This window comes from Pleurotus ostreatus (genome assembly GCF_014466165.1).
Source record: "Pleurotus ostreatus strain PC9 chromosome Unknown scaffold_2, whole genome shotgun sequence".
Lineage (NCBI taxonomy): Eukaryota > Fungi > Basidiomycota > Agaricomycetes > Agaricales > Pleurotaceae > Pleurotus > Pleurotus ostreatus.
This window is the reverse complement of record NW_023503157.1, coordinates 1,222,006-1,238,195: the sequence shown is the minus strand read 5'-3', so window position 1 is coordinate 1,238,195 and position 16,190 is coordinate 1,222,006. Positions and strand designations below refer to the sequence as shown.

At 50.4% G+C, this 16,190-nt stretch overlaps 8 protein-coding genes across 8 annotated transcripts; 5 read left to right on the top strand and 3 right to left on the bottom strand.

Annotated features, from left to right (window-relative positions):
* Positions 1–269: 269 nt before the first annotated feature.
* On the bottom strand, positions 270–1,539 carry PC9H_003197 (uncharacterized protein; the record flags this gene model as incomplete). Its single annotated transcript, XM_036772790.1, has 4 exons — positions 270–1,042; positions 1,096–1,159; positions 1,219–1,274; positions 1,353–1,539. The coding sequence occupies 4 exons, from the start codon at positions 1,537–1,539 to the stop codon at positions 270–272; spliced, it is 1,080 nt and encodes a 359-aa protein (XP_036634263.1).
* Positions 1,540–1,689: 150 nt separating this feature from the next.
* On the top strand, positions 1,690–2,303 carry SF3B5 (Splicing factor 3B subunit 5; the record flags this gene model as incomplete). Its single annotated transcript, XM_036772789.1, has 6 exons — positions 1,690–1,692; positions 1,749–1,791; positions 1,858–1,881; positions 1,930–1,951; positions 2,022–2,145; positions 2,256–2,303. 6 exons carry the CDS (start codon positions 1,690–1,692, stop codon positions 2,301–2,303), a joined length of 264 nt encoding a protein of 87 aa, XP_036634262.1.
* Positions 2,304–2,707: 404 nt separating this feature from the next.
* On the top strand, positions 2,708–5,803 carry PC9H_003195 (uncharacterized protein; the record flags this gene model as incomplete). Its single annotated transcript, XM_036772788.1, has 5 exons — positions 2,708–3,438; positions 3,488–3,721; positions 3,779–4,222; positions 4,445–5,419; positions 5,482–5,803. The coding sequence occupies 5 exons, from the start codon at positions 2,708–2,710 to the stop codon at positions 5,801–5,803; spliced, it is 2,706 nt and encodes a 901-aa protein (XP_036634261.1).
* Positions 5,804–6,285: 482 nt separating this feature from the next.
* Positions 6,286–7,518, bottom strand: PC9H_003194 (uncharacterized protein; the record flags this gene model as incomplete). Its single annotated transcript, XM_036772787.1, has 1 exon — positions 6,286–7,518. One exon carries the CDS (start codon positions 7,516–7,518, stop codon positions 6,286–6,288), a length of 1,233 nt encoding a protein of 410 aa, XP_036634260.1.
* A 712-nt stretch (positions 7,519–8,230) lies between these two features.
* On the top strand, positions 8,231–8,838 carry RPS19 (40S ribosomal protein S19; the record flags this gene model as incomplete). Its single annotated transcript, XM_036772786.1, has 3 exons — positions 8,231–8,253; positions 8,314–8,456; positions 8,516–8,838. 3 exons carry the CDS (start codon positions 8,231–8,233, stop codon positions 8,836–8,838), a joined length of 489 nt encoding a protein of 162 aa, XP_036634259.1.
* Positions 8,839–9,650: 812 nt separating this feature from the next.
* On the bottom strand, positions 9,651–10,619 carry PC9H_003192 (uncharacterized protein; the record flags this gene model as incomplete). The annotated part of the gene is made up of 3 exons (XM_036772785.1): positions 9,651–9,835; positions 9,892–10,495; positions 10,548–10,619. The coding sequence occupies 3 exons, from the start codon at positions 10,617–10,619 to the stop codon at positions 9,651–9,653; spliced, it is 861 nt and encodes a 286-aa protein (XP_036634258.1).
* A 2,057-nt stretch (positions 10,620–12,676) lies between these two features.
* PC9H_003191 (uncharacterized protein) lies at positions 12,677–13,405 on the top strand (the record flags this gene model as incomplete). The annotated part of the gene is made up of 1 exon (XM_036772784.1): positions 12,677–13,405. One exon carries the CDS (start codon positions 12,677–12,679, stop codon positions 13,403–13,405), a length of 729 nt encoding a protein of 242 aa, XP_036634257.1.
* An 833-nt stretch (positions 13,406–14,238) lies between these two features.
* On the top strand, positions 14,239–15,813 carry PC9H_003190 (uncharacterized protein; the record flags this gene model as incomplete). The annotated part of the gene is made up of 7 exons (XM_036772783.1): positions 14,239–14,313; positions 14,376–14,618; positions 14,686–14,807; positions 14,858–15,065; positions 15,117–15,456; positions 15,507–15,561; positions 15,612–15,813. The coding sequence occupies 7 exons, from the start codon at positions 14,239–14,241 to the stop codon at positions 15,811–15,813; spliced, it is 1,245 nt and encodes a 414-aa protein (XP_036634256.1).
* Positions 15,814–16,190: the final 377 nt, after the last annotated feature.

The window sequence follows — 16,190 nt, the reverse complement described above, 5'->3', positions numbered from 1 at the left end:
ACATCACGACTCCTCATCTGTACTCACCTCTCATGACTATGACTGCAATGTAATGTATATAGTGTTTCTGCCCTCGTGCATTGACTTTGTTTCTGTACTATCATTGTGGATTCCATTCCGCGATAGGCTCGCGCCGATTATGGACACTGAATATGGTGTGGCGGAGGAGCGTGTGTACTCGCCTGACGTGCCGGACAGCTGAGGCAAGCTCTCCATACTTGGGCGCGAGTAGCAAGATTTATTATCATTGCATCTGCAAACGGATGCAATTACTCCCTTTGTGAATTCCTTTCTTTCTTCGCTTTCTTCCTCTTCTTCTTGGGGGTTTTACTCCGGGAGGCGTTTTCGGATGCCTCAGGCGGCGTTGTGGCGGTGGAGCCAGTATGTGACGGCACCGTGTTCTTTGCTGCATCAGCATTAGGCGTGGGGGATGTCGAAGCCAAAGGCGTGCCATCTGATTCCAAAACAGCTTTGCGCTTCTTCGTTTTCTTCGCTGACGATTGGGGTTGCGATGATTCCGTCTCTTCGTGCATTCGAGTACCTGGATGTAGACGTGTATGGTCAATCAAGAAGAAGTTTGGTGTTTGATGGGTGACGACGGCATCTGCGGTGATAGCAAGTAAGTACGTACCAGTAAATGGGTCGAATGCGGGGCGCCTGCGTTTATTTGCAGCTAGAGGTTCCACAGGTGAGTCTCTGGCTTTTTGTTTTCCCGTGCTCTTCGATGAGGGTGGGTTTGTAACGGTCTCCGATGCCGTCTGGGTTTCTTCTCCATCCCCTACTACTTCCATCTCAGTGTCCTCATCGAACACCTCCAGGCCCCCATCCTCATCTTCCCTTTCATCGCGGCCCTCATGTAGATCCTTCTCGTATTCCGCGCGAGCGCGCATCTTCGATGTGACCTTTACCTCAACACGTGGAGCACTCGACGAGTCTGCGGGAGGTATTGGGTCGTCTTTGGATGATGAAGAGACGACCGACTTGGCCTGAGCGATAGCATGTTTGATGAATCGACCCGCAGCGGCCTTGTCAATAGCCTGTGCTCGAGCTGCATAATCATTCAGTCTACACATACAATAAAGCGAGAATGGGCACCAATCCGACCTTCGGGCTGTTTCTCTGCTTTCGCTATCTTATCAAAATATTGTTTAACGCGTTCCTAACATTGTTGCAGTGTAATTTCTCTCGTTCGGAGAAGCAATATAAATGATAACATACAAGTTCTGATATAACGGGGTGTGTCCGAGGATCGATCCCTTTAGTCTTCAGGTAAACTAGAATTCAAGATACACACATGGCAGCCGTTGAGCACTCTTGCATGCGGGCTGATATTGAACTATAACCCAACGCACTGAATACTAGATCATACAAAAGATATGGGATAAGGGTTTGTAATTTCGCTTGCTGGATTGTTTCGAGGCCAAGGAGAGTTTCAGGTAGCGATTGGGAGAGAAGGGGCTGAAGTTCGCGTTCCAGCTCGTCGAGTGAGGCATCGACGGCGGCCACTTTGCGGCGAACGGTCAATTTTGTCGACATCATGGTGGTGAGTGTCGAAGGCTATCGAAGGCCTCACTGGCAACGCAGTCGAACTCGTCGATCAGAAAATGCGAACCCACGTGATCCCAAATATTGGCGAGTGCCACAGGCGCCGACGGCGACCCTTTCCTCTTTACCACTCGTTTCTCGAAGATGGTGAGCTGCCTTGATTCCACATTACCGCCGCAGCTTTAGCTAAAGTCAATGCGCAGTCCTCCGAACTCAGGTATACCGCAAATACGCAGCTGGAGCACCGTAAGTGGCTCTTTGAATTCATCCCACCTTGAATTGCGAAATACTGACTGGGCGCTGTTCGTTTAGTTCACGCTCGGTATACCGGAACAGGTGCGTGCCCTCGGACAGTTCGCTTGCCGTCGTCCTGACCCCACGCAGGACATGCGGACTTGACGAAGTAGTACGTATCCATCGGTTCTGATTTCTACCATCTCCACTAACCTCCGTATGTGTATGTTTCCAATTTGTAGTGAATGGTTGACGCATCAGCACCGGGATACGCTGGCGTCCATCGTCGGGCATCCCACGCTCACGTCCTACCTGGCCATCGCTGACGGTGAGGCCATCGGACGAACCAAGTTCGAGATGACCGAGGTATGTTTCCATGCCGCTGATGAGAATGTCACTCTTCCCTGTCCTGTTGCCTCCTTCGTTTCCAAACCGTCACACCCGAACTGAACCCTTTCATCTATTCTTTTATCCAGCGCATGCTGCAGCCTTGTGGTCCACCACCGAAGAAAGACGAGGATTAGATAGTATATTGTACAATTAGTCGTTTGGCTGTTCACTTTTACAATTTTCCCACTGCTTTACATGTTTTCATGTCATGGAAAATTGCCCTGAATGTTTAATCAACCCGTCATGCCGATTGTGGCGTTTCAGGTTCGCTCGCCAAAATCTGATGGCGGTGTGGCGCCAATAAGATCGAGTCTCGGGGGATTGCCAGAAATGGACCTGCTTGTCTCCACTCCCAAATTCTCCCCCACGCTCGCTCTTTCCCAATCACCACCATCTCCTCCGTGTACCACACTTTGGCCACCATTAAAGGTCCTGGCCACCCGAACCCCCTTTGCGTCGTGGCAAGTAGCCACAAAGGAACTAATCCACCGCAGCCAGGCCACAGCTCAATCCTGTTTATATTTCGCGGCTGACAATAATGTCCACATTTCTTCACCGTGAAATTTCCTCTCCGCCAGCTTCGCCAGCCTCTTTCTCTTCCATTTCATCCTCAACATCATCAATATTTACATCAGAAGCCTCCCCAGCCACCGGATTTCCAGTTTATCCGCAAACAGATTCACGTTTGGAGTCCCCTGCAACCAGTCCGGACATCTCTAACCCTCCGAAGCCACTGCTTTCCGCGCCCAGTACTCGGACACTGCGACGTTCATTCTCGAGACCATCTTCAAGCGTCGGATTACCTGCTTTCGTTAACAATATGACCTTCGGATTCAAGGACAAGAAGGTTAAATCGGCGAAGAACTCGCCTACAATAGAGTCAACTCCTCGGCCCAATGAAGGAGGGAGTACGACACCAACTCCAGTACCGTCTCGTACATCTCGGCTGGTATCAGCAACCCTTGGGAGAGCGAGAATGCAGAAGAAGAAGTCACTTGTGTCGTTTCTCAATTCAGTCAACCCCGAAACCCTTTCGGCCCCTACGAATGCCTCCTCTTCATCAAGCAATATATTACAGGCCTCTAACGCCCCTACGACGGAACAGACTCGTCCTCGAGCAGCGTCTGTCAACGATGAGGAAGACTATGGCGAAGTCGTAGAGCAGTTTGAGACGAAGAACAAGTGGGCGACCAAACTCGGTATGAAGATGCATCCTTACGGAACGGATGCGTCGTACATGCAGTCGTTCGATAGAGTCTCCATAGACAAGTGAGTCTCATCATTCTCGTTGATTTGGAGCCCCCTAACGTTAGTTCAGTGACCGGCATACGGAACAGCTCCTGAACCGCCTCAATCCAAGTGGTGCTCCCACATTCTATCAATACGGCAAGAAGCCTCCGACGACCGTCCTCGATTTGGGATGCGGTCAAGGAACCTGGGTTTGTCAAGCTGCCGATGCTTGGAAACACTCCGGTACAATCGTAACTGGCCTCGACCTCGTCGATGTGGTTACTGAGGAACATGAGAACGCAAAGTTCGTACGGGGCAATTTGTGCGTGATATTCTCTAGTATTCGTCGTGCTCTTCATCCTGATGCCTCTCTCACCAGCGTGAAATATCCACTTCCCTTCCGAGATGAGTCTTTCGAACTAGTTCGGATGGCGAACCTCTCCCTCTGCATCCCCTACGATAAATGGTTATTCGTACTCTCCGAAGTGAAGCGCGTTCTCGCCCCAAACGGACGGCTCGAATTCATCGACGACCAAATATTCTTTCCATATGGCGCAGCCCCTTACCCAGATATAGATGAGAACGCCATGTCATCCACCACGCCCACTTCCAGAGCGTTCCCGGGCGCGTCAGAATGCCAGTCCGGCTTTGATGATGAAGACGATGATGCGACTGGACTCGGGCCAGATGGGGATTCCAACGACAGTATTATCCCATCATCACCAGTTGCGGAAGGCGAGAATAAGGTCGGCGCTGACGACGACTCGTTCGACACGGCTTCCACACTCGTTGATTCTGATGCCTCCACCACTCGATCGGCTAGGTCATCAATGCAATCAAACCACAGCGTTATGAAGAAACATGCTGCGGCGAATGCTGATATTCCGACTTCAATCACTTTGCCATCAATCACGCCAATAGCCCCCATCACCTTAGATATCACCGAAACGGGCGATGCACCCGCACGGCCTCCTCCTCCTACCCGTCCAATACCTGCCATCCCCATTGAAGAGCCTGTCGCAGTCGTTGCTGATACATCTTGTAGCGCCGAATTGATCACCGCCGCGCCGTCGCCTTCCAGTAACACAATCACACCACCCGATGTGACAATACAGACTCCTACCCCGATGTCCACGCCAACGCCTTCTACCCCCTCGGACGACGCTTCCAGGTGTTCCAGTGAACTCCTGACTGAACCGGAGGTAGTCAAAGAATCCGTTTCGACTCTGCAAGAGCAACCCCCTAAACCGGAATCAGAAGCAACTTTCGATGCTTATGAGTCCTGGCACCAGTCTACCTCCGTATCAAGAGAACTCGAGACGGTGTTCGAGCGGATGCTGAAGGAGAAGTATGGTATTCATCCTCGTCCTCACGAGTTCGTGCTTGCGGCCATGAAGACAGTCTTTGGCGATGAATACGCCGAGAAGTCTCGCAGTATGCATGTAAGGCTCGCGCCGCCAGAGTGCAGGTTCGACCACGAATTTGGCCTAGCTGACGAATCCACCGTCGATAATCCGACGGAAGGGGAGAACTTCCAGAAGAAGCCGTGGATTGTTGTTCGTTGGGATAAGAAGGAGAAGAAATCGAAGAAGGCTGCCAAGCAGCACATCGAGAGCATTCCAGAGGAAAAGCAGAGCACAGACTACTTTTCGCCGACTGCTCTTCCTGATGGACTGAGTGCCAAGGCAGCTAGTAAGCTCGGGATCTTCCCTGGTGACTTGCCTCCATCGCCCGCAGTTTCGGCGCGTCAGCCACGACCTGCGTCGATTGACTCTATCCCCTCGGCTACCTCGACATTCTTTGCCAGCGGGCCTGTCCAATCTCCTGGTCTCATCGTTCTTCCCTCAACCTTCATCCCTCTCTCGCCATCGGAGCTAGAGATGCATACGTGCAAGCACTTGCATGTCTTGCTCGGCTGCAAGCCTTCCTTGAAGGAGTACATTGAAGGTTTCACCGACGAGGGTGGTCGAAGAGTATGTGGAGATGAAGAGTTCGAAGACTCTGTCTGGGAATACGAATGGTATGTCTCACTTTTTTGTCTTGGGTTTCCTCTTTTGCTTACTGCTCTTGGAACAATGATAGCTTTCGCCGCCAACGCTTTAATTGGCCTGTTGAGATGGCTGGTTTGAATTTCGAAAGCACCGACGATTACGTTGATTCCCGTTCAGCTGTCAAGCATAAATATTACACCCCTTCATCAAATTCCCAAGGGTACTCGAAGCAGACCTCCTATGCGGCTGAAGACCTTACCCACGTGCGAACCTTCCGTATATACGGTGCAATGAAGAAGTCAGACGACGACGACACCGCGCCAATATTAATGAAAACTCATAGCGGCTTGCCCAGCCGTCCTGGGACCTCGAAGGGAGTTAAACCTGTCTTCTTCCCATCTTCTACATCATGAACGCTCGCCGCACTTTCCCCAACTTTCCTTCATCATCCACCAACTTTCCGCCGACGGCCTGTACATATAGAATATCCCGAAAAGCCGACACTCATTTCACTTTTCCATATATCTCAACATCTTGCATACACCGCATGTCCCACCGCTATTCGCTCCTTACCTTTTCGTTTTTTCATAGCTCTTGCCTTCTTCCACACTGGAACCTCACACTCTTTCCTGCATCAGCATCACCCACCGGATTTCCCTGCATCATATTTACACTTCGCACAGCACTCGCACGTTACTGGCACTGTTATTTTTATTAGATACATTGTTGTAATCCCTTGCATATGTTCCCATAATGGAAAATGAGTATAAAGAATTCAAAACTAGATTTATCTAACCGTCTGTCTGATAAGGGTTGTGAAGAAAATAAAATGTGAGCTAATAATATTGAACTAAGAACGGACGCCTCCTACATCACCCGGTGCCGTTAATAATAACTACCTTTGCTGTACAGAAGTACGAGACATGCACAGCGGCCAATCCGAATTTAACTCCAATGTTGGGAATCCCAACACCCGTGAAACCCACCGTGATAAGAGGAGCTTCTCTATGACGATAGCCCGTGCCTTCACGTTATGGCCAAGCTTGAGGTGCTGAAGCCGCGGACAACATCGGTGCGTTGGAAATGGCTCGGTCTTGGTGGACAAGGAGAGCAGGGAAAGTAAGGGATCGATATCGACCACCTCGCGCTCATGCTGAATGTCCAAGCAAACAAGTGTGTGGGTGACGACATTCAAGGACTCAATTACAACGGCTAATATGTTGTTTATAGAATCAACGCGAAGGCTCTGGAGCGGACATTTCGATCGTGAGAGGAAGGCAGGCAATTCAAACGAGAGCGTCGAGAGCTTCGTTGGTGGCGTCATGGGAAGTTCTGAGATTTCGAGGTGTGTAAGGCTAGGCAGTGTGAGGTGTCTGAAGATACACGAAGTAGTCTGTTGATTGCGAGGTTGGATGCTCACTACGGTGAGAGCCAGAAGACTGGGGTGAGTGATATGCCTTCTTCCCGGGGATTGCGAAATACCGTTGCGCGCTTTTGTGGCGCGATATACACCGTCTAGATGCATGGTGGTGAGGGAGGGCGCGAGCTCTAGGATGTTTAATACTGCGCCCATGGGGACGTCGCATTCCAGCCGCAGGCAAGAGAGCTGGTGCCACGGTACGGTTCTATGGTCAATGTCATAGTACGAATGTCCCCAAGTGAACTCTGTGAGCCTGGGAGCTGAGGCGTACAATGTGGCAGCGACGTCAATTTCCTCTGCACACAACCCATCGCCTATCAACATGCGAAGGTTCTGCAGAAGCGGCGGTCCGGACTCTGGAAGCGTGGTTATGGCGTAGCCGGGGCATGGATCAGGTAATACCATGCTGAAATTCTGCCACCTCGTCCAAAAGTCGAAGAAGAGGGTGAGGATGTGCGCAGCGAGCTCCGAGCCGTCGTTCTCCCATTTATCTTGGTCTTCATGGGTGAACGAGAGCGATAGGGGGCATGAGCCCGACCTGTCGAGCCATAAGTAGATTAATGGCAACGCTGGGTCCGAGTGTGTGGGGTAGACAATCACAGACAGAGACGACCACAGCAAAGGCATGGCAATGGCAAGCCTCCGCCATTCCGCGCAGACCTGTGTCAAGAGCAACGGCGCCTCGCATGGGCATGGGGCGATGTACATGTCCGTCGGAAGGCAGTACGAAAATATCATTGCGATTATCTCGACTGGCATTGTCTCGAAGGTTATCGTGGACATTCTGATAGAAATGAATATCATCAGACAGCGTCGGTTATAGCCACGACCGTAGACCGTTAACGTTACTCACCTTGAGTTTGCTGTATGGGCAAGATTCGCTGGCGTCCTCTGCTGAATTGAGGGTGTTCCGCTATAAATGTGGGCTGGTTGACCAGTAAGGGAACCCGCGTCAATGCTATTCAATTGAGAGAGGGGGAAATCAACATGGCATCAGCCTGGGGCTTGACCAGCATGCCAGTTGGCGGGGTTGAAAGTAAATGAACACCGGATCGGAAAATATATAAGAGTTCGGGCCTCGCATTGTGCACCATTCTACAATGAAGCTTGCTGGATGGAATCTAACCATCCCCTGTCCCAGCCGAAAAAGAGCAGGGATCCTTTTAATGGAACCACTGAGAAGCAAGAACGGCAGAATTCAAGGAAGTTTGGCAACTGTGGGAGCGCTGGAAATCAAGCGCTCGTCTGGCGTCTAAGTTGTGCCTTAGATAATCAGCCGCTGACAAAGCCAACTACACAGTGATCAAGCGGCGTTCGAACCTAAAATTTCCGTTGTCCACACACCACCACCCGCCCTCAGCGTTGCGCGTATCGCCGACTCTTCAAGCCACAAAAGAAGACAAAAACACACCACATCAAGATGCCAGGCGTACGAGACATCAGGTCGGTGCTCTGCTCATGGCACGAATCCCGGCCTTAATCTCAAATTTGGCCAAAATCTAGCGCGGAGGCCTTCATCACTGCATACGCTTCCCATCTCAAGCGATCAGGCAAGCTCGAGGTCCCTACATGGGTCGACCTTGTCAAGACCGGCTTCTACAAGGAGCTCGCTCCGTATGACCCCGACTGGTACTACGTTCGCGCAGGTGCGTTATCTATCAAGTTTACCTATGTTTCCAGTTATTTAATCAAACCGTCGACATAGCTGCCGTCGCTCGTCACATCTACCTCCGCAAAGACGTCGGCATCGGCGCTCTCGCAAAACTGCACGGTGGCCGCAACCGCCGCGGTAACCGTCCATCACACCACGCCGACGGCTCAACAAACGTCCAACGGAAAATCTGCCAATCGCTGGAGAAGATCGGTGTCTTGGAGCAAACCGACAACGGTGGACGCAGAATCACTCAGGATGGACAACGGGATTTGGATCGTATTGCCACCGCTGTAGTTGAAGCTGCAAAGGAGGACGAAAGCGAGGAGGAGGAGGAAGACGAGGAAGAAGAAGGTGAGGAGGAGGACGAGGAGTGAATGTCTCATCTATCTTTCGCTATGCCGTTCTTCATATGACACTGCATGATTTCCCACCACACTCAGTATGCAGCATGCCGTATAAAATCCTTCTTGCGGGTTCATTTATGCCCGCTGTAATCAACGAGGACCTGCAGCCTTGGTGCTTCCATCTGGTGATAGGCTAGCCACTTCGCAACATACCGATACCATGGCCTGTTTCTACGAGAGAATCTGTGCTCGAGCAAGCTTCGAGGTCTTTTCTCGCTTTTGGGCCTTGTTGAGCTGAGCAGCCTACGAAAGTATGACAACCTTTGACTAGCCTTTGGGGACAGAAGTTCCTTTTCTGTGACAACCCCTAAGCCCCTCCCATTACCCCTGTGTGTCTTGGGATGAAAACACGTTCCTATGTATCTTCTCCACAGAGCAGCCCCTCTTCTAGAGAATATTTACTTCCGCAGATATTCTCGTAGCATACAAAGGCGAACCATCGACCATGTTGCTCCAAATCCGTTCAAACACGTAAGTTGCAGCGGAATCAGTTAAACCAAGTCAGTACACGTAAAGGCATTGACACCCAACACGATGCCGTCAGACTAAACGGGTTGGAGGATGTATGTATTGGCAGTATGACACGAGATGATGAAATTCTAATACACTACTGATACATAGAGTAAATGCCGGATCTAGTCCATGATTACTAGCAGCAGGAGACAGAAGGAGAGTGATGAAGCGTCAGGCCGATATGGAAATGATGATGTGTCGAAAATATGTGATAATGATATGCGATGTGCAATTTGGGAAAAGAATGTCGGCGAACGATGATGAGGGATCTATCTTGCAACGGCCGTCGTAGATCGTCGAGCACTCCTCAATACCTTCGGAGACTTGGGAGGAGATGGAGGTTCGACTGTGGGCATGGGAAAGAAATATGGTGCTTCGTACGGCTGTGTGCGCAGGGGTTGCGAAAATTTCTGCTTCAGAGTAGGTGTGGCTGGCCAAACCTTCAAAGTCGGCACTAAACAATAAGCAGTAAGTTTCTGGTCGTATTGATGATTAACGTGTTAAACTTACGTTGTGAAGACGCTGACTTGCGGAGGCACATCTCCTTAAGCTTAGCGGGCTTCAGCGCTTTCGGGGTCAAAAGCGTAGCGGTTCTCGATAACAGGGGAGTAGGTGAAGTCGAAGTCGGTGAAGTCGGTGTCGAAGAGGGTAGCGGCGGACACTCCGATACTAGCAATCGGGGCGTCTTGCAGCGGGGCATCGACTTTGAGCGTCCTCGCTTCATACCCGCCTTGGCACACTCATCCGGACTGTGGGCTGACGACGAATCGCTGGACGATCCTGAGTCAGGTGAATGCACTGAGCTCAAGGAAGAACGTCGCAAAGTCTTGAGAAGCGATTTCCGTTTCGGCTTCGGAACGAAGTAGTCTTGGGCAGCAGGAGATGTCCCAGGAATTTCCGATGGGGAGGCAATCAGGGGTTGATCATCGGTGAATACTGAGGTGGGCGTCTGGATCGACTCCGAAGATGCTGCGGACTCTGCAGCCGTCGAGCGGCGCGATGGTGAGGGTCTGGCAGACTTCCTGTGACGCGCTGCAGGGCGCTGTGCCTCCTTCGGAGGAGCCGCGGGTGCCAAGACGACAAAGCCAGCGTTAACAACTGCAGCCATAACGCTCTGCCGAAATCTATCAATCACTAACGTCGTAGCGAAATGGGGGATAACTCACCAACAAAAAGCCCCCCCACGCAAAAACCACACTAGCAGCACAGATGAAGAAGTTGTTGATCTGAGAAGGCATCGTTGGGTGGTGAAGATGGATTTCAAATTTGAAGGTGGACAGGGGCTGCAGTGTTGATGCGTATACGGCTCTGCAGTTATACTGTCGAATCAGCGGGGAGATGTGTTCATAGAGGGGTGGGCGTAGGTGAAAGATATTCTTGAGAAGGAAGCAAAAGGCTGAAGCGAGATGGACTTTATAAAGAGTTGTCGCAAAAAGGGGACCCTGACGGAGACTCCGAAGAAGTGATCGGAACGCACGTGATTTGCAACACTGCCGACACCATGACACTTTCTTCCGCCGCTGCAACCTTCCGCGCACCCGTTAACTTCTATCAGACATAGGAGTCGACAACCTGGACAGCCTGTCAGTGACCCAAAGCACATTTATGAAGGAATCTAGGAATTGTCCCTAGACCGCCGACATCCTTACAAGCTCAACTGCAACAACCGCAGTCAATAATCATGAAGTGCTAGTAAATCGTGACTGCGGAATGGTTTTCACTGGTGGACGAATATCAGAGCCGCATGGAAGTACCATACCAACGCCACTGCGGAAGAAGAACAAGCGCTCGATGCCATGCGCATCAGCAAAGGAGGCAACGGGTTTCGGATGTCGGTGCAGGCTTATGGACATCGGAGGCTGTGAAAGCGGAAGAAGATTGCGACTTACAAAAATAGAAGTAAGGGATAAGGACGTACAAAATCGTCGGTACATCGGTACCCTGTCTTTCGAGTAAATGTCGACACCGACTCTATGATATAATCCCTTACCTCACTCTGCGCTTCGAATTTCGGCTCCGTCTATTGAAGATGGCCGCCATACTTATTCTCGGTATGCACAAATGTTTCTTAATGATGTACACATTAGGCCTTACTATTTGTCTCGGTGATGAGAAGGGGCGTGCCCGATGCTGTTGATTTTTCCGGTCTGAAATACAAAGTTTGGCCCGGGCGAAAGTCATGAATCTCAACAAATGTGATCAGTGAGCACAATAATGTTTTAATGTGGAAAAGCGATGCACACGTTCGTTGAACGATAGCGTACAATTTGAGTACCATGATTGGAGAGGACGCCCTATACCAACCCCACATAACGACACACGCACACAACACAACACACGTCCGCCGCAGCTGGACTATGACCACATTCTCTTTCTCTTTCTCACATATGTTTATTATGTTTATTATGTCCCATGCTTCTCGCTTTGCATTGCGTTACCCCGCCGCCATAGGCGACAACACTTACTGTACAACTCCCCTCACACCACTCACTGTACCCATAGATTGACACTGCAAGCCACATCCCTCACACTTAGTGATACCGTAGATATGTCTTAGACTTACTGTACATACCCGTACTTAGTTGGCGCAAAGAATCGCCTGATTACCATTCAAAAAAAAAAAAAAAAAAAAAAAAAATGATTGGAGAGGAATCAGGATTGGCGTGCGCTGGGACAATCGGACCCTAAATTCTCTGTCACAACTTACTACTTGGTTCAGTGCTTACATACTCAAACAATTGATTTCAGCAACGACATCAGCAACCAAGAGAATGATATGCTCCTTGATGTCCTCCGAGTCGGTCTCCCTACAGACCATGTGTACTTGGGGGCGCCGAGCGCTGATGTAGAATGTAACTAAATATGTCGGAGGACGACTTTTTTGGCTGTTATTGGCAATACCGCCAATCTTGCCCTTCCGCAACGTATCCTGCCGCACTCAAATCACCATGACATTTATATGTTTAATTAAAACCTCGTCCGCATATTAGGAATGTAAGTACCATGGTACCCTCTTCACTGCGAGGAGACTACCAAGATAAGCGCGCCGTCCGCATGTCGGGGCAGCCAAGACGATTTGTGTCTTTATTGCCCTGGAGACAGCGGGCGCGTCTGAACTGTTTTGCTGTAGGGCGCTGGACCTACATCGGAATGATAATGGAGAGAGGCAGTGAGGATGAACAGGCCTCATACATACAAAAGGGACTATACTCTTGAGCGAGGATGATCTTTGGGTCCCCTTTGTTCTTCCCCCTCCTTTTCTTCATAACTCCTTTCCCTTATTTCGTTCGTCATAATGGGCTGCATCGGACCAGCTACGCCTGGTTTTCTTATTACCTTAATCGCTGCGGCACTCCTCGGTCTGGTATCGTTTTGTGTCCCTTACTTCGAACCCATTTTCTTCCTGAAAGCCGCCATACCCGTCGTCGGAACCGACCTGAGGGGTATAATCACCTTCGGCACACTTGGATATTGCTTAAAATTCCCGAACGAGACTACATTCTGTTCTGAGCCTCAAGTTGGCTACAAACTTGGTGAGCTCATCGTCATTGAGAACCGACATCAACCCGTCGGGGAACAAGTTACTTACACTAACGAGCGCGCAGATGTCAACCAACTTCTCGATAATAACCTCCCGTTCGAAATACCTGGCGAGGTGGTCAAATGGATAACCTACGTCCTGGTCCTCCACCTCGTCGCGTTCGCACTAGCGACCCTCTCCGCCTCGTTCGGACTGCTCGCCCATATCCAGGAGATCCCTCTAGTCTGCTGCAGCACCCTCATCTCTGGCTTCGCCGCCACCGTTGCGATGCTCGCATTCATCTTCGACATAGTGCTATTCGCCCTCACGAAGAAGAGGATCGATAAAACTCCGGGAGGGAGGGCGGAGATGGGGATAGCGATTTGGCTGACGCTGGTGGGGTTCTTGATGTTGTTCTTCAGTGGATGCTTCTATGTGTTCGGGAGGTGCTGTATATCGAGTTCCGGGGGTGGGAGGAGGGATCCGGAAAAGGGACGACACTGAGCTTGATCGAGGAAGTAGTGAAGTGAGTTGAATCGACCATATGGATGATGTTGCTGACGGGCTATGGTGGTCCTTATAGGAATGTTAGCCTTCATTTGCTGGCAACAAGGCGACCTGTAATATATTACCTTCGAGTTACATGTACTTTTAAGAACGGACCCAAGTAGTCGGTGGACGGTGATACGGTGAAGGAACGAACCGGTCAATCAGCGTAGCATGAAACGCAGAATCGAGAACGCCTGTGACTCATTGCCAGTCCAAGTCGTCTCGAAGTCAAATTTTTGGAAACAGGGTCAAAGGCAAGTCGGTAGAAGTTACCGCAAAGTCACAGATAGTCCTCCAAAAGTCAAGAGCAGTCCAAGATTAGGTCGGATCCAGTCGCTGAGCGTCAAATGAAGTCGCCTTGGAGTCAAGGTTTTGGGATTGTAGTCAACGGAAGTCAGGCAAAGTCCGCATAGGTCGTCGAAAGGTCACGGAAAGTCACCCGAAAGTCAAGGTCAGGTCAAGGTCAGGTCAAGGTCAGGTCAAGGTCGGGGAGCCAAGACCACCTGAGGGGAAAAGTAAGTCGCATTGAGAGTGGCTAAACTGAACTCGACGTGTTTTGCTGTGGGATTCATGATATTATTGGGGCCTGAGGTCACACTTGGGTCAAGAAACAGTCCAACAGGAAGTCAGTGGTAGAAAGTGAGTGGCTCAAGGAGTTAGTAGTTGGCAACGTTTCAACCCTGAAGTTTTTAAAGTCAGATCGAGGTCACCGTTACCACCGTCGTTACCACTGTCACAGAACGTTCAATAAACCCGGCTAGTCGTCTGGACTAGAGCTCGATAAAGCAATGGCCACCGCAATCGAGGTTACTCAAAGCCCTCGCAGGACAGCCTTGTATATCGTGTCTCGCGAACTTGCAAAGGTTGGATCTCGTCGTATACTATAGAATGGGTGTATTGATTCAAGGATTGTCGTGGCCTTCAGATTTCGTCCTTGCTACCTTCGAATCCAATGAGATCAATAATCGTTCACTCGTTAGTCGATGCTCTTGGACTCCTTGCCCCGTCGTACTCTCCAAGTCGCAGATTGGTGGCGGTGACGCCAAAACGCACGTCGCCAAGCACTCTAGCAATGTACCACACACAAGACTACCTGGATTTCATCTTGAATCCAGAGAACACGGTAGACGCAGATGCCACCAACTTGACGGATTTCGGTCTTGAAGATGTAGATGTTCTACCTTGACCGACTGTCCCGAAGCTATTGCTAACCGAGGATGTTTGATTACTGACAGGATTGCCCCATGTTCAAGGGGCTTTCGGAATACGCGCCGTTGGTTGCTGGGGCGACTCTCACAGCTGTATCGGCTTTGGTGAATGGTCTAAGTGATGAAGCTATCTGCTGGGACGGAGGCAGGTGACAAACTCTTTTGTCTGGTCACTCAATCACTAAATGCCTTATTATAGACATCATGCCCAAAAGTCGCATGCGTCAGGCTTCTGCTATGTCGCTGACTGCATTCTCGCGCTCTTGGCTTTGAAACGCTGTCCGCCTCTCGCTGGCACCCCCAATCGTAAACCACGAATCATGTATCTCGACCTCGATTTACACTTCTCCGATGCCGTCTCTCAGGCATTTTACTCGACTCGACCTACCGGAAATATTCAAGTTCTGGTATGTATTCCCCTTCCTTGTACCCCAACTCTACCTCAGGAAAGGATACAGACTTTAAGTCTCCACCACTCCGCTCCTGGGTTCTTCCCACTATCTGAACTTTCCGCATTATCTAATCCTGCAGATGCTAGCTATGACGCTGCTACTCTGTCCATCCCTTTGCACAAAGGCGCTTCTGATACGACGTATGCTAGGGTCTGGAAATTGGTCGAGAAAGTGAGGGACACCTACAATCCCGATTTCGTCGTAGTACAATGCGGACTTGACGCACTGGCCGGAGACCCGTGTGCGACTTTCAATTGGTCGTTAGGCACTAGAGATGGATCGCTCGGCTGGTGCATCAATCGTATACATAAAGAATGGTCGGGGAAGAAGCTTTACCTCGGCGGAGGTTAGCTCTACTTAATTCTGCATCGCGTCGAGTTCTTACCGCTATTGTAGGGGGCTATCATTCTGCCAACGCTGCGCGTGCTTGGGCATATCTCACCTCCATAATGTATGGCTCTCTCAAAGTCTATACCCTAACGCCCTCCTGACATGCAACAGACTTGACAACCCATTGCCTCTAGATACCAACATTCCCGACCACTCTGGATTCCCTTTGTATGCCCCTTCCTTTACACTGGACGTTCCAGCTGGCAACATGTTAGACGAGAACACCGAAGTTTACCTCCAGTCGGTGGAAGAGCGGTATGAGATTATTATCTCATCATTACACGAACGGCTGGAGGTATGCTCAGCCGCATAGCAGATTATACTGCTTGTTAGTGAGGCTGGCACTTGGTTCCTTCGATATATACATAAACATACATCGCCTTCGAGACTCCGAACATGAGGCTGTGTTGAGGTAACCCCCAGAACTGGACTTCTACCGCTCGTTACATAAATCGAGGATCACATTGCATCGGTTTCTGGGGCTCCTTGGAGTCGAAGTAACTGCGCGTAGTACTGCGCTATGTAGTTCCAATAGTCACGGGATGTGGAGGCGCGCATGGCTTCCTAATTGAGATTTGCTACGGCTTGTCCAGCAAGGCAGTGTCACCAGCGGCGAACCAGCCAATACAATTCGCTGGGAAGATCGTCGGTTACCACAAACTCTCTTCTTCTCCAACCACCACCTCCTTT